This window comes from Clarias gariepinus, chromosome 23 (assembly GCF_024256425.1).
Source record: "Clarias gariepinus isolate MV-2021 ecotype Netherlands chromosome 23, CGAR_prim_01v2, whole genome shotgun sequence".
Lineage (NCBI taxonomy): Eukaryota > Metazoa > Chordata > Actinopteri > Siluriformes > Clariidae > Clarias > Clarias gariepinus.
In genome coordinates this window covers 11,653,661-11,676,123 of record NC_071122.1, presented here as the reverse complement: position 1 = coordinate 11,676,123, position 22,463 = coordinate 11,653,661, and the positions used below count along the sequence as shown (strand labels likewise).

Sequence of the window (22,463 nt, the reverse complement as noted above, 5' to 3'; positions counted from 1 at the left end):
TGTGTTTAGCCTTCTATTACTATTTATCCACATTAGCTTTGTGGTTGTAGTACACATGCTAAGACACAAAAAAGGTCTCAGCGATTGAATCCAAAAAGGGTAAAGGTCTGTCCACAGGCACACTGGGTGACAAGTACTCCTCCTGGAGTTATATCCATTGTTTCAATAGCAGTTACTTACATGGTTGGTGTCCCCGCCAGGTTGACACCATATTGTATCTGAGGAGCTTTGGCTAATCATATCCAGCAGTCCAACAACTTACCATTGAGTCTGGCAAATACAGGGTAAGAGGCAAATCAGGGTAATCTACAAACCATACAAAATAAGTAGCTTAATAAAGCTATTCATGCTTTTTCTTATCTCAATATGACAGTTTCCACAATCTGTCCATACATCCTGCTTTGACGAATTGTAGGAGGGAACAGCGATGTTTATTAGTCTCCTGTGCTTCTATGTCTGGGGCTGGACTAAACACACTTTAAGCCACACACCCTCAGCTAATCAGATGGAAGGATGCCCCTATAAGTTGTGTCTCAGTTGTGCTTTTATGGTCAGACGGTTTCCTGTGCTTTTCGGCTTTGATCATTTGGAAGTAAGTGATGTTTTTTTTTACTTGTGCCTGCAACCTTGTGTGTTTCCATGTATTGTTTCTACTTTAGGTCAGAACAGGCAAGTTGAGCTTTTGTTTAATTTATTATTTTTTTCATTTTTAACTGGTTTACCTTCAAAAACTAACACACCATGCTTAAAGCTGAAAGATTTAGTTTTTTCTCAGTTTGCTATGTCCAGGGTATACCCTGGACAGGGTGCCAATCCATCGCAGGGCACACACATATACACACACTCACACACTACAGGCAATTTAGGAAACGCCAATTAGACTATCCTGCATATCTTTGGACTGTGAGGAAACCCACCAAGCAGAGGGGAGAACATGCATACCCCATGCACACAGAGACGGGAATCAAGCCTGGCCGGGACATGAACCCGGACCCTGAAGGTGCAAGGCGACAGTGCTAACTACTACACCACCAAACCTATGCAAGTACTATGGCATGTTTAACCTTTGTTTAGTGTGTTTAAGTATCGTGGGCAATCATGGAAATAATATGGGCCATTAATTAAGTGCTCAACCTTGATGCAATTACTCCAGCCTCCTGTGAAAGAGCAATGCTTTTTAAGATTAACTGCTCTTTTTTTAAATAGGAATTTATACTATGCTGCATTCTTGTTTAGAGTCCCTTTTCTCACCTGCAAGTGATTACTGAGCGACTACATACTGTAGTAGTTTCTATAACCCCCCCCCCCCCACACACACACACACACATTTTCTACATTTTTCCCTCTTTATCACATTGCATTTACCAATGCAATGGACTTAAAAGAACATTTCTTCCCTATATGGAAAATTTGTGGTTTTATAAAGCATTAAATCTTTTAAAAAAAAATTCATATATATACAGGTTGAATAAAAAAAAGCACAGTATCATTTTGGTACCTAAAAATACCCTTTTACTGAGTAATAGATGTTGAATCAAGTTTCATTATGCTATACAGGGAAAAAAAAAAAAAAAAAAAACTTGTATATCAAGTTGCAAATGTAAATGAATTCTGACACGTGTTATTCAGTTTAGCCAGTTGATGATTTAAGTAATTCAAATCTTACTTGCTTAAGTACTTACTTGCTCGTGTGTAATTGCTTTATACTGCAAATGCAAACTATCACAGGTAAAGTACTGGTCTGCTCAAGGCTGTAGACTGAGTATCTCCCTGGTCAGAGTTATTTTTTAATGAACCTGTTTTTCCACCTATAGCCAGGTAACTTGTGTTAGCTTGCCAAAGCATTAATCTAATACACACAGTATGCATTCCTTCTGTTTCCTTCTGTCTCCTTTTTTAAGCATGTCTGCTTCTTTAGATGACAGATTTTGTTCACATGCTTTGTTTGGTTTTATTTTTTTAAAGTGGGCTAAAAGCAGCTTAAGGGGAAGCATTTACAAACCATTTTATCATTATAGATTTCCAAATGGCGCACAGAAAGAAACACAGTAATTCATGCATGTGATTTTTTTTTCACTGTTATGTTTTACATAAGTGAATCTAATATAATTTGTTTATGTTTGTAATTCGTTTATTTGCACATTTTGCAGTTTTTTTTTCCAACATCATTTTTTTACACAATTTATTTCTTTACATTTTTTAAATTGAACAGTCAGAATTTTCCCCATAATCTATATTCCATATTTACATGTGGTCATTTCCACTGTATTTACTTACACAAATTAATTATTTCACATAAGCTATTTCACATTTATCCGTGCTTTGTTAATTTTCTAATTATTTATTTATACATGATTTGTACTTCACATAGGCAGCACAGTGGCTTAATGGTTAGCACTGTTTCCTCCAGGACCCAGGTTTGATTCCGGTCTCTGTGTGCATGGAGTTTGCATGTTCTCCCAGCGCTTGGTGGGTTTCATCTGGGTACTCCGGCTTTCTTCCACAGTCCTAAAACATGCAGATTAAGCTAATTGGTGTTCCCGGATTGCCCGTAGTGTGTGAATAAGTGTGTGTATATGTGTGTGCCCTGTAATGGATTGGCACCCTAAGTCCCCTGGGATAGGCTCCAATTTCAATCGATCAACATGTATTATATATAACATATAGCACCTTACATCAACCTAAGTTGAACCAAAGTGCTTCACAGCATTAAAATAAATGACAATAAAAGAATGGCAATAAAATAGCAATACAATATACAAAACATATCAAAACCAAGTTTTGCTTTACCCAGAGGAAGGTCAGTAATATAATGTAACTCAGGTGGAATGGTGTTCCAAAGTTTAGGACCAACCACTGCAAAAGACCGATCACTCCATTGTTTGTAGGTTTTTGTCAGCAGCATGTAAAGCTCTACTTCACAGGATTGGTGTGATGTGATTAGGTTCATCAATTTATTTAATTTATTTGAATGATTTCACAGGATTTTTAAATACAATTCAATTATTTTCACTTGTTACTTTTCCACATAATCAATTTATTTACATGTTTTATTTAATTGAATTAATGTTTTACAAGTTTTTTCACTTGATTTCTTTGTCAATTATTTTATACATAATGCTTTCTTGTATATGATTTCATTTACACACTTGATAATTCATTCATTTTCATGTGACTTTTTTTGTTACATTTAATATTTCATGATTTTTCACAATCATGCTTTTTTTAGTCAGTCACCTAATCAAATGTAAAACAAACATTGTACGGGTACACTGAAAATAAATAAGATTAAAGGAATCTATTGAGGTAAATGTTTTTATTATCCTTTTTTAAAAAAGAAAAAAGATAATGATAAGACTTATCTTTATCTTCATGAGCTGTATCGCTGTTTTCTGACAATTAGGAAATAAACTGAGTATTTATTGATACCAAAATGGTTATAATAATTTAAATTATTTATCAATTATCAACTTATCATCAATCAATCAAACTACCTGATTTTTTTGTATCACATTTAAAAATCCAGATTGTCATCAGAATGAGAGGATCTGCTAAATGTTTTATATTTTATTCCTTATGTATTTTTTTGCATTTTTTATGTACATTTCTCATTTTTCTTCATAAAGTTTATATTGTACACAAATAAAATAACAGTTAAATACATTGGAAAAATACTTAGATAATTATTTAATCAAACTTTGGCTTTTGTAGTATTTTTATTTCAACAATAAATAAATAAAATAATATATAAAATAATACAAATATCCATTATTTAATCTGGAAAAAAAAAAAACAGGAATAAGCACATATGCAAGAAAATTAATATGAAGGTGGTAAAGATGGCTACGCTGATCCAATTACTTCAAGTAATTAATGTAAAAAATAATGTTTCTGTAGTTTACAGTTAAATGATACTTGATTAAATTGATGCTGTGATGTGAAAACACCTAAATGTACTGTATACACATTCATTTTCTTCAGCTACTTTAGGAATCATGAAGATCGCCTCTTTCAACATTCAGAAATTTGGAAACAGAAAACTGTCTGACCCCATGGTCATTCAAACACTTATTAAGGTAAAGACCAAAAAAATTGAGTTGCTTCTATACTAAGAAAAACATCTGAAGACACTTTCTCAAACATCAGACATCAGATATGTGCAGTTTTGCACAATGTTGTGTTGTGTGTTTGCAGATAGTGTCGCGCTATGACATAGTTGTCGTTCTGGAGGTGGTGGACGCCAGCAAGGAAGCAGTCAACAGCTTTCTGACAGAACTAAATAAGTAGGCTAGTATTTAAATCTGATAACTTTTACAGAAATAGCATTGCTCAAATTGTTCTTAAATTAAGGGTGAGATTTAAAGGAATGTTCTTTTGGCAGAGCCAATCCACAGCACCATTACAGCATGCAGCTCAGTGTACGTCTGGGGAGGACCAAGTACAAGGAGCAGTTTATGTTCCTTTACAGGTAAACGTTTGTTTTAAGGAGAACACAATACACATTTTAAACAGTTAAATAAAGACACAATTACATGATTTTGGTCCAAATTGCCACCCGGTGTCAATTGTTTGCTTTCTCGCTAGGATATACCACAGCGTACTGTGCCACGTCCGAACCGACTGCATCATTTTATGTTCACCTAATATTTTGAACTGTTTTATTTTATTTTAAATTAAATGTTTATTCATTTTAATTAGTTTTCTATCTTTATTTTAATTTTAATTTTAATTCTTTTAAAAGTTTTATTGCAAACTGTTTTTATTTGTGTATTTTATTTGTAAAAAATGTATATACACACTTCAGGAAAAGAAAATAAATATTTTGATACAAAATGTATTGCTGTGCATTATATGTTGATATAAATTATCATATTATAAATATATATTTACATTATAATATTTTTCTTTTTGGCTGTATATTTATATACATTATATTAAGAGATACTAGGAATATATAACAAGCTAGTTTTACAGTTATATATATGTAGTTTTATTAGTTTATATATATGTATGTATGTATGTATGTATGTATGTATGTGTGTGGATGATAGGATCAATAATGTACAGAATGATACTTCTTCATGATTGTTTAACTCTGTAGATTCAAGCTAAAATTGTATTTTTATGAACAGGGATGCTGTAGTGAAAGTGACTGACACGTATCAGTACGAGGAAAAGCAACCTGGAGACGAGGACGTGTTTGATCGAGAGCCTTATATCCTGCAATTCTCTTTGACTAACACAGGTAAGAGTTATTCAAAGGGTTTGTTGAAGGGACTTATGTAAAAACATTGCTCATGTTCTAAAACATTTTCATACATCCACAGGAATTTTAAATCTTAAGCTAGTAATTATTGCAGCCAATCAATTTGACTCTACCAAGGAAGATACAAGGACATGTTTTGCTGCCTTCCTTTCAAATTAAAATGTTGGGAATGCTTATTATGCTTTTTTCAGTCTCACCTCATACAGATGTACATAAAACACTAAATCAATATAAGCAGTGTCTGCTATTTCATCACAACAAGCTGCAGTCACAGCTAGCTAGCTATACTTAAAAGTAACATGGCAGAGATAAAAGCAATTTGTCACATTTTTAAAAATAGTTTATTTACAACATTTACAAATTACACCTACATCAGATTTTAAGGGGTTTGGAGTTTGAAAAAAACGACGTATTGAATGTCTGATGAGAGTTAATTTGTAATTAACGTTAACAAGTTGGTGTCTATATATAGTTGTGTTCAGAATAATGTGTGTTGAAAAAAGTGAGTAGAGCTCCATATCCATATAATAACTTTTAATTTAAATCACATAAATGCATTGGACACCCTGCGAATTCTATTCTGAATCACAACATGAAGAAAAATGTGCTAAATGGATTATTAGTTTAATGTAAGTGAAGAAAAACTATTATTAGCCTGTTCAAAAAAATAGCAGTGTCATCATTCATCTTTACAAATTTATGAATTTACAGTTTAAACAAAAATGCTTGAAGTTGAATCTTTCTTGTGCATCTCTAAACTAATATATCTAACTAATATATATCCTCCTGAGACCGGAAAGAAAAAAATATTTAAATTTTTTTAATATAACGTAAGTCTGTGAGATGTCAGAAACATGGAAGATGTCACAGATCTTTTTTTCAAAACTGTCATTCATTTATTAGATAATAACATGTCCCTAGTAATGGACACTGGGTCTTTCTTTGTCGATAGAAGTACAATCAATTTTATATAATATAATATAATATAATATAATATAATATAATATAATATAATATAGTTGGAAGCAACAATGAGCGGGTCCAAGCACCCTGCGCCATCACCACCCCAGCAAAGCTATGATGTCACTCAATGTGATGTCACTTAACGTGATGTCACTTAATATGACGTTCCACAAAAGGTTCCTAACCACTTTTTGGTGTATGTTTAAGGCATCAGCACAGCTGACCAGTTTGAGATATCAAAATTTTGCATTCTCAATGTCTTCACATTGAGATCACATAGGCCCGGTTCGGTGTCGATTGCATTATTCCCTAGGAAGAGTGTATTGAATTCCTTCGGGTGTGTTTTGGCAGACAAAATAACTTTTTTTCTGTTGAGTTGAGCCCATGATATGCAATGTGAAATTTGTTTAGCTTAATAGGCTGTCATTTGTGCAAGTGTGTATGAGCTATGCAGCAAAATCTCGTGTGAGGGACCCAAGCCATGCCCCAGGCCCAGACTTTCTGCCATCCTAATGGCAGCAGATTTCACTGAAGGTGAAACGTGCCAATTTTTATAAGTTTTTGAGCATGTTGATACCCCCAATAAGCCCAAAATTGTGAAAAAAAAATCATTCCTAGAAAAAAACATAGGGCTCTTCAAACACTATGATGACAAGTGTGCTGATGTCATAGTGCTTGGGCCCTAATAAGATACATATGTATAGAAAAAGTCTGGTCTTTTGCCAGTTTCCCAGAAGCCTGGTGGTCTGATCTGTACTGGATCCAAATGTTTGTGGCAGCCAGATCAAAGCAACATAGGATGGTGCGGACAGTCCATTTCCCTGTGCAGCTTGACATTGGATAGAGGCCGATCATGTGGTCCACTCCACCCATGTTTTAATTATCTCTGTTACAACAACAGGTATAGATGCAGTAACATGGCGCTTGTCTTTTGTTAACCATCTTGGGCAGATATCCTGAGGCTCTATTCCATGAATGGAAGATGCCAAAAGACTTTTCTTGTTGTCCAGCCATTTTGTTTAGCAATCTCTGATGCGCCTCTTTCCTGTTTATTGTCACTGGACATTTAAGCCTTACAGATCTAAAAAAGATGAAGATTCCTTTAGCGATCCAGCACTTTGACGGAGGTGAAATGCTGGTGTAGGTATAGGTGGGATCCTCCTGGTAGTGACCCTGCCATGCAAACAACAGTATTTCTTCCAATCCCCACCTGCTTGTCTTGAAATGTGTTTTGACTTCTGTAGACTTTAAAATTAAGCACCAAACCACTGGGACTGGCAAACACAAAGGCCCTGCGACCTGTGAGATTTGGTTTCCCAGGCTCACATAGGCGCACAGGACACTGACCTGTAAAAAGGAATAATTTGCTCATCTTAGCCGGCTTTGAGGGACCTTGATTAATTAAGGCAGCCTTGTTGACTGTTGGTTTCTGTTTAAAAGAGACCTGACCTTCCAAAGAGCATCCTCTTTTTTCTGGTCATCCAGAATGGCAAGGTCATTTAATGGACTGGTAAAGTTTAAAAAATCTGTCCCTGGTTATCGCATTGGCAGTAATGGTCTTTCTGTAATGGCATTGTCTTTCCTGCCCAATACATATGAAGCTTAGTGTATTTGAGGGCAAGGGTTGAAAATGGGATAAAGCCAGTCCCACTGTACCCTACAAAGGACATGGAGTAAAATGTGTATTTTGGAAGGCTTAAAATTAACATGCCCTTATAAAATTGTTATATAATGTAGTTAAAATCTTCATAGATAAAAAACAATATCATAAGAAAAAATAACTACATGCTGTATTTAAACATTTTATCACTTATACCTCATACTGCCATTGAATGTGCTTGCTGCAATCCCCACCAATTTAGAAAGTTGGCCACACCCCCACTTGTGTGACATCAATAGAAAGCCCAGTATGTACTCTTTACAGTACATTAGGAAGCAAACACACTGCATGCATGGTCTTTTAAATAAAGACCAGAGTATCATGTCCACCACAGAGGACAAAAATAAATTGCTGGGTCTCAGGAGGATATAGTTGTATAACATGCTTTCTGAGAACTGCTTCACATCTGTGACAGTTGTACTATACGCCACAATTCCTCTGCATTCCTTGGTTTTGCCTCAGAAACAGAATTTTTATTGTCAGACCACAACTTTTCTATTGGATTAGGGTCTGGGGATTGGGCTGGACACTCCATAACGTCAATCTTGTTGGTCTGGAACCAAGATGCTGCTCACTTACTGGTGTGTCTGGGATCGTTGTCTTGTTGAAACACCCATTTCAAGGGCATTTCCTCTTCGGCATAAGGCAACATGACCTTCTTAAGTATTCTGATGTACTCAGATTGATCCATGATCCCTGAAATGTGATAAATAGATCCAACACCACAGTACGAGAAGCATCTCCATATCATGATGCTTGTGCCTCCATGCTTCTAATAGTAACATTATTAAATTTTAAAGCATTTGATATCATTTTATCAGAGCAGCCTGTCCGTTTCTGCACTTCTTTGTATGTTTCTTTCCTATCTCTAATCAACTTTTAAAACAAAGTACGCTGTTGTTCTAAACAATGACTGAAACGATGCGTATTACTCTGATTTTCAAAGAGAAATGCACAGGACAATCTTTTCTGCGTTTATCCTTAAATAAGGGGAACTCTTTTGACACCTGTTTTTCACAGAATAATTTACCTCTCTAATTGAACGCCACACTGCTATTTTTTTTAACATGCCCCATTTCAATTAATGATTAAATTATACAGAATCAGGTGCATCCAATCATGACTGTTGGGTTTGTTGGTTTCTATTACTCCACTACACCTACAAGTAAAATATTTACCATAAAGAAATATAATTTCTCCCAAAAACAATTATTGATCTGGTTACTGATGTTGGACTGCTTTTATTTTGAACACAACTGTATACACAATATACAGTATATACTGTATGTGCCATCAATCAGGTTTTACTTTGAACTCTTTACATTTGTAAAGATTGTGTTGCTTTACGTTATAATCTATTTGTGTGTATGGATGTGTTTGTGTGTAAGTGGTGAAGGACCTGGTTCTGATACCTGTCCACACAAAGCCTGAAGACTCGGTGAAAGAACTGAAAAAGCTGTATGATGTAGTCCTGGAAATGAAAAAAAAATGGAAAACTGATGTAAGTCAAAGTTGAGGCCACCAAATGATTATTGATTTATACATCATATAAACATTCAGTTTACCAGAAAATATATAAATAGAGTAGAAAATTATTGAGATGTGCAGGTTTAAAAATTTTTTTTCTTAGTGTGTTTTTTTTATCATAGTCCATCATCTTGAAAAATAAAAAAGTAGCAGCTTCATTAAACAACATGAAACCGTCCCATGTTTAAATATTACCTTACATTAGTGATTATCAACAGGAAGTAAAAATCATTCTCCTTTATAATGTATGGACATGACATATGAATCGTATATGCATTTGTTTTTACGCAGAATATCATGATCTTGGGTGACTTCAATGCGGACGGCAGATACATGTCTAAAAAAGAGAGGAAGGCACTCAGTATCTTCACAGATAAAAACTTTCACTGGCTAATTATTGATGAGGTGGACACCACCACGAGCACAAAGAACGATCACACTTATGACAGGTTTGTCTGCATTTTATTGATTTGTTGTGATACTGAATAGACTGTACATACAGGGATGATGAATGAGTGTTGTATGTGCTAATATCACATTCTGATCTCTTCAAATTATTTAATATATCAGTTGCTGTTGCCAGTTTTTTTTCTGCATTGCCCTGGAATCTTTCTTTACAATTGGATAAAAACATGACTGAAACCATCTCTTTGACATCCAGATTATATTAAGCTATTCAAGAGTTCATGGAGTTACCAATTAAGTAAAACATTGAATTCTGGATAGGGGTTCAATGCGCTTTTCTTCTTTTGTAGTTTTCCACCCCACAGTTTAATGTGTTGTGCATTTAAAATGTTTTTCTGCTCACCACATTTGTAAAAAGTGGTTATTTGTGTTACAGTAGCCTTCTCGTTATCTTACACCAGTGGGACAGGCCTCCTCTTACCATCCTTATCAATACATTTTTTTTTAGTTTGTTATCTGCTCCATTTTGTGTGAGTTGTGGTTAATCTCTAGGAGATCAGACTTTCAGTGACTTTAAACAGCTTATCTGGCACCAACATCCATGTCACTGTCACTGAGATAACATTTTCCCCATACTCCTGATGCAAATTGAAGCTTTTAACCTAATTGACAAAGATAGTCATTTCTAAAGATTATGTACAGTAAACATAATATTAACATAGGTTTTTTATTCTTTAACATAATAGCATGAACAGTAGTGATGGGTACAGTACTTTAAATCTTTGCTTTAGAGATAAAGGAATAAAAAAGAACATGTCAAGCATTACCGGAGTTGTTCTAGTCCTTTATTTTGTATTGAACTTTATTTTGCATTACTTTATTTGTGTATATGACTTGCTTTAATCAGCTTGGTATTTATGCATCTCTGTTTCTATTAGGATTGTAGTGTATGAACAGGTGATGCTTGATGGTATTGTGCCGAACTCTGCCAGAGCATTTAACTTCCAGAGGGAGTATGGACTGACTGAAGCTGATGTAAGCACAGTTACATTAATTCCATGGTTTTTAAAGTAATTTGCTTATCCACTGTATATGAGTTGCCATTTCTTCAAATGGCTGTTATTGGTAGTGTGTATGCAGTTATTATGGACTGAAACCCATCTGTTGCTATGCACAATTTGTCAGCCACACTTCCAGTCGATCCATCAGTGGTACAGGACCACCTTTTCTAGATTTCCAGAACATAGCTGTTACGACCTTTGATGGAAGTTTTTGTCTAGGAATTTAAAAAGGAGTAACATTGAGATGACCAGAGGAAAAAGCTTAGCATGTGGCAAGAGAAGCAAGAGACACTCAAAGTAGCACCGCAAAAGGTTTATTGCTCCCAAACCATGAATATCAACAAACATTGAAGAAAACACAAATAATAAACAATAAATTAGATAATCAAGACAAACGGGAGAGGGAACGAGAAGTGGCGCTAGAAACTCAAAGAAATAAACATAACAAAAAGAATCCCCACTATCTCCTCCCAATCCTCTAAATAAACAAACAAAAATGTGAAACAAAAGGTCTTCAGCGCAAATGCGCCCTGAACTTACTCTAACTAAAAACACAAAAGTACATAGTTAGCGCACTTCGCTATACTAGTGTGTCTAATACATAAAGAAAACTCCTACGTGCAAGGTATGTATGTCACGTGACTTACTAGGCTGTTCCACGTCTCCGTTGTCTGAAAGACGGCTGTTAGTTTAAGTGGAGCTTAAGCGGGCTAAAAGTATCGAAAGCACTCATTTGACAAGAACACCGATGTCACCAGAGACAACGTTACACGGATCATTTTAACCACAAGCGATTAAAGTAGTAGCAGAAACGGATAAAATAACACAACGCAACACAACAGCGACACGCCAAGTCAAGCAGCCTCCATCTTCCCGTTGCCGCTTCCGTTTTAAGGCATCAGACAGATCACCATTGGCGGAGACCACACGACGTCACAAGTGACCAACGATGATTGACAGGGAGAACCACCAATAGTGTCCTGAAGTAGGCGGCACCTAGAAGCGCTAACAAGAACATAGAACACACACACAAGGGAAAAACAGTGTACGGTTCGTAACACTCCCCCACTTAAGAATAAACTCTTTTGGAAAAAACAAAAAAGTTTATACTCTTGAAAGAGCATCCGCTAAGACATTTTCAACGCCCCTCTTGTGTCTGATATCTAAATTGTAACTCTGCAGAAAGAGTGACCAGCGCGTCAATCTCTGATTATGATTGTACAACTTTGAAAGAAATGTCAAAGGACTGTGATCCGTAAAAACTACCAAAGGTTGCACACTACATCCAACATAAACCTCAAAATGCTGTAATGCAAGAATTAGAGCAAGCGTCTCCTTTTCAATGACTGAATAGTTTAACTGATTCTTGTTAAACTTCCTAGAGAAATAACTTACTGGATGAGCTATACCCTGCTCATCATCCTGTAATAAGACAGCACCAGCCCCAACATTACTTGCATCCACCTCAAGCTTAAATGGACGTTCTAAATCAGGAGCTGCAAGAACAGGTGAACTACTTAATAGTGTTTTCACACTCTCAAATGCATATTGGCACTCTGTATTCCACACAAAAGCAGTAGAAGGACTTAAAAGTGAAGTTAAAGGATTAACCACAGACGAAAAATTTCTGCAGAAGCTGCGGTAATATCCAGCCATTCCGAGAAACCTTCGGAGTTCACGTCGGGTTGTGGGAACTGGGAACTTCGATATAGCCTCAACTTTCGCTTCAACTGGTCGAACTTGACCATGTCCTACCTCTTTTCCCAAATACCCCACTTTAGCTTGACCAAACTCACACTTGGCCAAGTTAAGGGTCAAGGAAGCACTCGCAAAACGCTCAAACACAGCACGTAATGACTTTATGTGTTCAACCCAATCCCTGGAATAAACAACAACATCATCCAAATAAGCACTACAATTAGGAATGCCAGCTAAAACAGTGTTTACCAACCTCTGAAAGGTAGCAGGCGCGTTTCGGAGTCCGAACGCCATGGCCGTATATTGTGCAAACGAATCTGGAGTGATAAAAGCAGCAATTTCAGAAGCTCTGGGTGTAAGTGGTACTTGCCAGTAGCCTTTAAGCATATCTAACTTACTCACAAACTTTGCATATCCCACATTATCTACGCAATCCTCCATCCTAGGAAGTGGATAGTTATCAGGAACCGTAAGTGAATTTACTTTTCTAAAATCGGTGCAAAACCTAAAAGAACCATCTGGTTTCGGTACCAAAATACATGGAGAGCTCCATGGACTAGAGCTAGGCTTAGCAAGATTGTTCCTCAACAAGTACTCAACTTCTTGTCGCATAACTGAACGCTTAACCGAATTCACTCTGTATGCATGCTGTCGGATTGGTCTAGCATCTTTAACATCAATATCATGCTGAATGACATTAGTTAGCACAGGTACGTCTTTGAACAGACACTCAAATTCAGAAATGAGCCTCACCATATCACTCTTCTGATCAATAGACAAATTCGTTAGATGTGAATCAAGATCTTTCAACATTTCAGAATTGCACAACCTCACCGTCGTCTGAGAAATATTTTGAAACATTACCCCGTCTTCTTCAGTATCAGTAATGAGCTTTTCCGTCACGACCGCAACAGAAACAACAGCAGTGTCTGGAACTCTGTCAATTACATCAGTTTGTGGTCTCGAATGATAAAATTTCAGCATGTTTACATGACAAACGCGAGTTTTTCGTTTTCGATCAGGAGTACAAATAACATAGTTAGTTTCATTTAATTTCTCCTTCACCACATAAGGGCCGAAAAATCGAGTTGACAGTGAAGAACCCGGAATAGGCAAGAAAACCAGAACTGAGTCACCAGGCTTAAAAGATCGTGTAACAGCCTTTTTGTCAAATGTTCGTTTCATGCCTTTTTGCGCATCGGCAAGAGACTCTCTTGCGACTGAGCAAGCTGTATGCAACCGCTTCCGAAACTTCGTCACGTACTCCAGTACATTCGGTTTTAAACTGTCTTTTTCCAAAATTTGGTCCTTTAAAACTTTCAACGGACCACGAACCTGGTGTCCGAAAACTAGTTCAGCTGGACTAAAACCCAGCGACTCTTGAACGCTTTCTCTGATAGCAAACATCAGCATGGGAATGCCATCATCCCACTCATTACCAGTCTGCATGCAATATTTTCGCAACATCGACTTTAACGTTTGGTGAAAACGTTCCAGGGCGCCTTGGCTTTCTGGATGGAACGCAGTGGAAGTACGATGTGTAATTCCTAAAATCTGCATGACTTGATTAAAAAGCTTGGACGTAAAATTTGTGCCCTGGTCGCTTTGCACCACTTTAGGCAAACCAAATGTCGAGAAAAACTTAACTAGTGTCTTAAGAACAACAGGTGTAGTGATTTTTCTTAAAGGAATTGCTTCAGGAAATCGGGTGGCTAGACACATCACTGTTAGTAGAAACTGATTACCACTTTTTGACTTTTTTAAAGGACCTACGCAGTCAATGAGGACATGTTCGAATGGTTCACCAAGAACAGGTATTGGATTTAACGGCGCTGGGGGAACAACTTGATTTGGCTTTCCCGCAATTTGACATACGTTACAAGATCGACAATAGAGCGTTACATCAGTTTTTAGTCTAGGCCAGAAAAAGTGTTTTAAAATCCGGCTGTAAGTTTTTCTTATGCCCAAATGACCCGACAGTGGATGATCATGAGCCAAGCACAACACATGTGGGCGATATGGGACAGGAACCACAACCTGATAAAAAACATCCCATTCGGCTTGGTCAGGTGATGAACCCCACTTACGTATCAACACGTCATTTTCTAAAATATAGGCGCTTTGTTTTGTCTTAGCCAAATCGTGCGGAATTACAGATTTAAAAAGTGTAGTCAAAGTTTCATCTTTTTTCTGTGCAGTGATTAATTCGTCCCGTGTGATTTTTAAAATCAACGAATTCGTGTCATTTAAATAAGAATTTTTCACCCTTTCCGGTTTCTTTTTCTCACAGTCCAAATTTTCCTCTCCGTCTATGACAGAAGAAAAGAAAGTGTCATTCAAAGCAATCTCTTTATGCGACTGTGCACGAGTAACAGCACAGGCAGGAAAAACATGAGGATACGCTTTACCAACCTCATCAGATGCACATTCTGTCGGTTTGTCCAGAACCTCCAATAATGGCATCACTTTCCCTCCGGCTAAATCATTGCCTAGGATTAAATCTACGCCTTTCATCGGCAGCGAAGTACAAACTGCAACACGGACAAATCCAGAACACAAGTCACTTTTCAAATGCAGATTATGCAAGGGCCTTTTTACACATCCCATTTCAATTCCTTGCACTAATACGCTGGAATGACATGAAGTCTTATCAGAAAATTTCATTGCACTTTCAACAATAAAACTTTGCATAGAACCTGTGTCACGAAGCATTGTGATCTCTTTTTGATCTTCATCACGACCAGTCAAAGAAATTAACCCCCTAAGAATAAAAGGACGGAACGTTTTATCCACATCCACCTTGGAGTATACAGCTGTAGTCTGTTTACACGTCTTTACAAAACCTACCGGCTTAGCTTGCGAGTTTTGTTTTCGTTTAAGTCGGGGACAATCCACCACAACGTGTCCTTTCTTATGACAATAAAAACAGTCACGATCCTCACTAACTCTAGGTGCATTGCTTTTCGAACGCACGAATTGTGTGTTAGATAAAGATAAAACAGCGGGTGTATTTTCCATACGTGAATGAACAAAGACATTTTTGTGTGTTAAAATGAATTCATCAGCTAAAACAGCAGCCTGTGATAAAGAGTTTACCTTTTGTTCGTTTAGGTAAACAACCACTTTCTCTGGCAAGCAATTCTTAAATTCTTCCAGGAGAACCAGCTCACGCAACGAATTAAAATCTGCAACATTGTTAGCTACACACCACTTATCAAAAAGCGTGCCCTTCTCTCTAGCAAATTCCACAAAAGTTTGATTAGAAGTTTTTCTGAGCGACCTAAACTTCTGTCTGTATGCCTCTGGAACTAGTTCATATGCACGAAGTATCGCTGATTTGACTGAATCATACTTCAAACTTTCATCAAGTGACAAAGTGGAGTACACCTCTAAAGCTTTCCCCACAAGTTTACTCTGCAGTAACAGAGACCAGAATTCGAGTGGCCAATGCAAAGAAGTCGCAATCCGTTCAAACGCATTAAAATACGAGTCAACTTCTGATTCTCGGAATTGTGGAACAAGAGCAATGTGCTTACTCACGTCAAAATTGGGACGAGGTGAGATCGACACTGAAGGAACATTTGAAGGAGAAACTGGATCTGGCTGATTAGCCTCCGCAGCCTTCTTTGAAACCTCCAATTCGAGCTGGCGCAGCCTCACTTGCGTCTCAGCCTCGATTTCAAGTTTGCGTATCTGCAAACGTAGATCAAGTTCAGCCCGACGGGTGTGCTCTTGGGAATCATAATATAGACGTGCCAAACGAACTTTCAGCCGCGCATCGTCTCGTGAACCCACAGAAAGCGGAGAGAACGGTTCAAAGGGTGGCAGTCCAATCCCAGCATCTGCAACGGCCTCCACCCCTGCATCTGCCTCAGTTCTGCCACTACATACGTTCTCATCTCCTAATCCAAAAGGAGCAAACACCTCATCACCAGGTTTTTGCCGATCAGCCGCCTCCTCCATTTCAACAGTTGGCGTGAGAAGTACATTAAGCTCGAGTAACTGGTCTGTTATCTTTTGCTTAATTTCAGCTTTACGACCCTGCTTATTAATCATCAATTTAAAATGATCAGCCACCAAAAACAGGTCCTGTTTCCGACAAACGTTAAGCAGCTCCAAGGACGGACTCTTAACAAATTCCTCTAAACTGAACATTTTTTTAAAATGATGTGTCACGTGCTCAAAGTGCTACAAAAAACTGCTACTGTACTTACTATGCCACCCTACTAACCAGTCAACCAATTCTATTGCCACCACCGTAGCTATATCCTTGGTCATTTTAGTTTACCTCCCAAGGGTTTAACAATCCATCCGGTAATATCTATCCCAAAATTATTAAAACATCCCGGACGAGCCCCCATTAAATGTTACGACCTTTGATGGAAGTTTTTGTCTAGGAATTTAAAAAGGAGTAACATTGAGATGACCAGAGGAAAAAGCTTAGCATGTGGCAAGAGAAGCAAGAGACACTCAAAGTAGCACCGCAAAAGGTTTATTGCTCCCAAACCATGAATATCAACAAACATTGAAGAAAACACAAATAATAAACAATAAATTAGATAATCAAGACAAACGGGAGAGGGAACGAGAAGTGGCGCTAGAAACTCAAAGAAATAAACATAACAAAAAGAATCCCCACTATCTCCTCCCAATCCTCTAAATAAACAAACAAAAATGTGAAACAAAAGGTCTTCAGCGCAAATGCGCCCTGAACTTACTCTAACTAAAAACACAAAAGTACATAGTTAGCGCACTTCGCTATACTAGTGTGTCTAATACATAAAGAAAACTCCTACGTGCAAGGTATGTATGTCACGTGACTTACTAGGCTGTTCCACGTCTCCGTTGTCTGAAAGACGGCTGTTAGTTTAAGTGGAGCTTAAGCGGGCTAAAAGTATCGAAAGCACTCATTTGACAAGAACACCGATGTCACCAGAGACAACGTTACACGGATCATTTTAACCACAAGCGATTAAAGTAGTAGCAGAAACGGATAAAATAACACAACGCAACACAACAGCGACACGCCAAGTCAAGCAGCCTCCATCTTCCCGTTGCCGCTTCCGTTTTAAGGCATCAGACAGATCACCATTGGCGGAGACCACACGACGTCACAAGTGACCAACGATGATTGACAGGGAGAACCACCAATAGTGTCCTGAAGTAGGCGGCACCTAGAAGCGCTAACAAGAACATAGAACACACACACAAGGGAAAAACAGTGTACGGTTCGTAACAATAGCCTAAAGATGTGGAACTGAAATAACTTTGCTCATATCGAAGTGTCCAGTGTAGTTCTTACTATTACAGTGGTGTGGCAAAATATTTATATCTTACCAAACATTGAACAACAGATTAATTTTTGTCGAAAATTACCCATCAGAATGGTGAACCGGGAAACTGACAAGTTTAATGTCTGACAAGTGTCCATCTTTTATTTGTTCCACAAAAAGATTTCATTGTCCACCATGTTGTGGCATCAGTGGTAAGATAAGCCATTGTGTTACTGCTGACACTGGAGAACAATAAGTTCAAACTGAAGATTTTATCAACACCTGCCGTATGAAGTACAGTAACTTATTTTATCTGCTAAATACTGTATGCATTGTTGTTACAATGTCTAGTCAGGAGTGGCTTTTATCTATTTGATAAAGTAGAGGAGGAGGCTAAGAAACAGATGAATTACAGTCATTCATTACCCATTACACAGTATACAGACCTATACGAACACAGAGAAACACTGTTATGAGAGTTTAAATTAATCCTAAACTATTGTTTTTTTATGTGCATTATGAGAATATGAGAAATACACTGCCTTTCCATTTTGTTCTGCTGCCATCGCACACTGGTGACGATTGTGGCGTAAAAATGATTCCTCATGCTCCCAGAACACCTCTTTTATAATTTGGGTCCTGGAATATACCTATGTCATTAAGAAAGGAAAAATGGATTCATGTGATAACCTGGTCATTCAGTGCATCAAGGTCATCATATGACTTCATTTTATTGCCCCATTAGAGTGCTGAGTCTGGACCTGAGCAACTAAAGCAACCCCAAATAATAACATTCCCCCCAGGTGCTTTTACAGGGGCCACTATGCATGAGGTGCACATAGTTTTGGAATCGGGTCAATCTGGACTCATCAGATCACATGACATTTCATCATAGCACCACCATCCAATCTTTACGCACTCATTAAGCCTTTTTCTGATTAACTTCTCTAACAAATGATTTTTGTATGGACACACAGCTGTTTACTCACTTTGTTAGAAAATGCTCTTACTGTCCCTATTAAAAAAAGCTTTCATTATTATGGTTAAGGTTTTTAAAAGCAAATGGTCTCTGATCATGATCAATTATATCTTTTTTTTAACACATTTTTTTCTTTCATCCTACCAGGTGTTAATAACGCATTGGTGGTTTCTTGCAGCCCAATAATTTGCCCTGAAATTCTTAACTTTTTTTGGCCAGACAGTAAATTATGGATTATGTAAAGCTAAACGAATTATGCTAGATGCATAAATGGACATTTAGGATTATTTCATGAAGACCAATGTTGTGAAAAGTTATGACTTAAAACCTTTCTATTTTAATTTGTTCAATTTAATGTGGCAATTTAGCTATTAAATAAAAACAAAGCTAAAAGACATCTAGACTTGCTTTTTTATGTCAAATGCCAAATACCCAGTTAATTAAATTTCTAAATCAGGTTCCATCCATTCAAAAGGCCACTCCTCTCCAGCTGCACTAGTACAATCGTACTGCATGCGTTCATATTTATGAATACTTTTACAGGCACTTAAAGTGAGTGATCACTACTCAGTGGAAGTGGAACTGAAAATCAATACTGATGTCAAAGTAAGTATAATTCTTTATTTTGTACATCCATATTACCTACTGTGATCAAATACATAGGAATCACTTTAACCTACCAAAAAAAAAAAACCTTCTTGCTTTAGCCTCTGCCATAACCAGCAAATAGATGTCACCAGGAAGATGAAAAAAATAAATAAATAAATCACCACCACTGGTTGAAGACTTGGAGAAAAGGAACCAATTTTCTAAAAGCAAATGCATTGATGCAATTTTTAAAATTAAAAAGAAGATTTTAAAATCTGCAATGTTATGTATTTGTTTTGTACATCTTTCTTTATGTAATAAAAAGTGTGTGATTCCCCACAAGTTACATAGAAAAACTTTATTTATGTGTTTTTCCTCTTATCCCCACAGGAGGATTTAAAAAAAACAAAAACAAAGTGTGTATATTTGCATTTGTGGCCCCACAGCAGAATCAAATTGCATTTTTCACATAACAGTTCCCAAATGAAGGGAAAAAACATTTCTCATTCACTTCTTTCCAGACTTCTTGATTCCACTGCCACCTGTAAAGGGGAAAACAGAGGTCAGACAAGACGATTCACTGTTTGCAAAACATGACTCGTTTATTGTGAAAGCTTTGCTTGTTTGCATGCAATGTGCAGTGTTCAGTATTGCCATCTAGTGGTCGACATAATTTCTCTCACTGGGTGAATTACTAACTATAACATGTTGAAACAACTCCAGCACTATTTTATTCCCTTAATCATATTGAGCCATTTATCCAAGTCAGTCCTTTTAAATAAACATGTAACTTCAGCTAGACAATATACAAAATAAATAAAAGTGCTGTGCATAAGTCTTAGGAATGCTCAAATGATCGCTTTAAAGCAAGGATGTCATCAGAAAAAGTTTCTGCACTCAAAAAGCAGTAAACAGTAATTAATGAAACCAAATCAATAATCAGTGTCACAGCGCTTCACTTAAAATATGGTCTTTATAAATAAAATTTGTGCAGTTTTATAAGGAAATTAGCTGTTTGGTTTTTCCTGAATATTATGTAGAACTAGCCACAATCCTTTTAAGGAATTTGTCACAACATGATCTTTCTTTCACTATTAAATATAGCTAGGATTTTTACTGTGGATTTTTTTCCATCCAAACAATTTTTTTCCATCAAATTGATGGTTCAGCACTATTCATCCAGGTTTTGTTAAAAGGTTCTTAACCTAATTACCGAAACTTCAAATATCCTTATTTGTTTTCTTTGCTTAATCCAGCCCAATAATTTGACCTTTCTTGACTAATGTTGACTATTTGGCCTGGCAGTGTAGCAGCTAAAAGTAAAGGGTGTAAACTGTCTGTGAAAATGCTCCAACACTGTAGACTCCTTTCATAAACAGCAATGTAAATAAACTTCATATCAATTTAAAATATCTTTTAAATACAAGTTTTCTTTCATTAGTTTTCAGTCACAAACTGAAAATGTAATTTATTTCTATTTAGGAGTTTAGCATGCCAATTCGTATTTATTATTCCAATATTAAAGATAATTTCATTATTTTATAATTTACAAGATGTACAAGGAAATTATTACTGTGCAGATTTTTACAGATTACTAGCCTACATAAGAGTGAGGATTTATTAATTAAATTGAATTTAAAATTATTGTGTCCTACTAACTTTATGTCCTTTATAATATAGATATCTAAATCCCCATCCCAAAAGGTGCAATGACTAATGAGCATTTTTTCATGTTTAATTCCAAGGACATAAAACCCATTGTTCACTTGTTCCCTACACTGTTCCAGCAGTTTTGCTCCCTGCGGCTCGGAATTGTACTTAACGCAGCTAAACACCATGTACAGTATACCTCAGAATTTCAAGCCAATCGGTACACAGCCATAAACACTCATATACCTAAGGGTCCTTTTCCTGCTGCTTTGGCTTTCATCGCATCCATCGCTTTCTGGTCCTCCTTCTGCTTCTGCTTGAAAGCCATCTCATCCTGGATTTAAGGGAAAACAGGAGCATAAACACATCATGTTTTACCTCCTACTCTTTTTGACGAACATGTAAACTTGTTTTAGAAAACAACAACCACAGAAACTCACATCGTCCATCTCCTTGCTTTGTTTCTTGGGAGCCTTCAGGGGTTTCTTCTTACCGCCTGTGTATGCACATACATATAATCTGTTACAAAAGCACACATCAGCATATCTATAGAAAGTTTCACTGAGTAAGAGTAAATGAATTATTATAATCTGAACGGACACGGGGGATTAAACCGGTTGCTGTAGGTTAATCTACTGAATCACTGGCTGAAGTCTGGAATTAAGGGCAGAGTGCTCAGATACACAAATCCATGATGCAGTATCGTTCTGTCCTTGTTAGTTAATCTTATTTTGAATCTCAGATGGCTTACTATTAGAAAAATATTGCATTATATAAACCCTTTTTTTACACCCTGTATAGTATACAAAAAGCATTGCTTAACTGCTATTCAACCACAGACAATAACTAGAGTTAAAACATAAACAACTAGGTATGTAGCTAAATACTACTAAACAACTGTGTTGAATAAATATTCATTAAATGAATCCTCGGTTAATTAAATAATTCAACAGTTAGCCAGTGTGGCTACACTACGGTTAACATTAGCGCAACGTTTCCCAAAAAAATTTTGGACAGAACGGTGAATTCGCGTAATATTATCTAAATTAGTTTAAATAAGTCTATTGTATTTGATTTTAAAATTATATTAATAATAATTTCATCATATTTTCATTATTTACCTTCTCTTCCAGACATCTTGAATAGAAACGGACGCGTGCGAGGGTGAACTGAGAAGCAGCAAGTCTTCGCCTTCTTCTTCTTTGGAGTTTTTTTTTGGGCGGCTTGCAACCAGCTTAAAGTTGCCTTACTGCCACCTGCAGGACTGGAGTGTTGACCATCTATATTACTGTAGATTCTGACCACTTTCGTGCATGGTTTATTAGTATGGTATACTGTCTCCATTTGTCCACAAGATTCACATTTTCCAGCTGGGTGTTTATCTATTTTACTA

The 22,463-nt window shown here is 36.8% G+C and overlaps 2 protein-coding genes across 3 annotated transcripts; one reads left to right on the top strand and one right to left on the bottom strand.

Annotated features, from left to right (window-relative positions):
• The first annotated feature begins 529 nt into the window (after window positions 1-529).
• Window positions 530-19,630, top strand: dnase1l4.1 (deoxyribonuclease 1 like 4, tandem duplicate 1). 2 transcript variants are annotated; one of them, XM_053483949.1, is made up of 9 exons: window positions 530-592; window positions 4,195-4,283; window positions 4,382-4,468; window positions 5,133-5,245; window positions 9,278-9,390; window positions 9,708-9,865; window positions 10,760-10,856; window positions 19,376-19,438; window positions 19,540-19,630. In XM_053483949.1, the coding sequence occupies exons 1-9, from the start codon at window positions 548-550 to the stop codon at window positions 19,549-19,551; spliced, it is 777 nt and encodes a 258-aa protein (XP_053339924.1). In that variant the 5' UTR covers window positions 530-547; the 3' UTR covers window positions 19,552-19,630. The 2 variants fall into 2 exon arrangements, with proteins under 2 accessions (XP_053339924.1, XP_053339923.1); XM_053483948.1 differs by lacking the exon at window positions 530-592 and adding an exon at window positions 3,996-4,076.
• On the bottom strand, window positions 19,434-22,303 carry tma7 (translation machinery associated 7 homolog). Its single transcript, XM_053483950.1, has 4 exons — window positions 22,192-22,303; window positions 21,511-21,566; window positions 21,317-21,404; window positions 19,434-19,962 (listed from the first exon to the last, which is right to left on the bottom strand). Exons 1-4 carry the CDS (start codon window positions 22,205-22,207, stop codon window positions 19,928-19,930), a joined length of 195 nt encoding a protein of 64 aa, XP_053339925.1. The 5' UTR covers window positions 22,208-22,303; the 3' UTR covers window positions 19,434-19,927.
• Between the last annotated feature and the right edge of the window lie 160 nt (window positions 22,304-22,463).

What these genes read in the sequence shown, in the direction of transcription:
- tma7 (XM_053483950.1), bottom strand. An exon ending in AAAGCAAGGAGATGGACGAT is followed by an intron (nt 21,405 to 21,510) that starts GTGAGTTTCTGT and finishes CCTTAAATCCAG; the next exon opens with GATGAGATGGCTTTCAAGCA. An exon ending in AGCAGGAAAAGGACCCTTAG is followed by an intron (nt 19,963 to 21,316) that starts GTATATGAGTGT and finishes TCCCCTTTACAG; the next exon opens with GTGGCAGTGGAATCAAGAAG.
- dnase1l4.1 (XM_053483948.1), top strand. Translation starts at nt 3,996, where the DNA reads ATGAAGATCGCCTCTTTCAACATTCAGAAATTTGGAAACAGAAAACTG. An exon ending in TCATTCAAACACTTATTAAG is followed by an intron (nt 4,077 to 4,194) that starts GTAAAGACCAAA and finishes GTGTGTTTGCAG; the next exon opens with ATAGTGTCGCGCTATGACAT. An exon ending in TTTCTGACAGAACTAAATAA is followed by an intron (nt 4,284 to 4,381) that starts GTAGGCTAGTAT and finishes TTCTTTTGGCAG; the next exon opens with AGCCAATCCACAGCACCATT.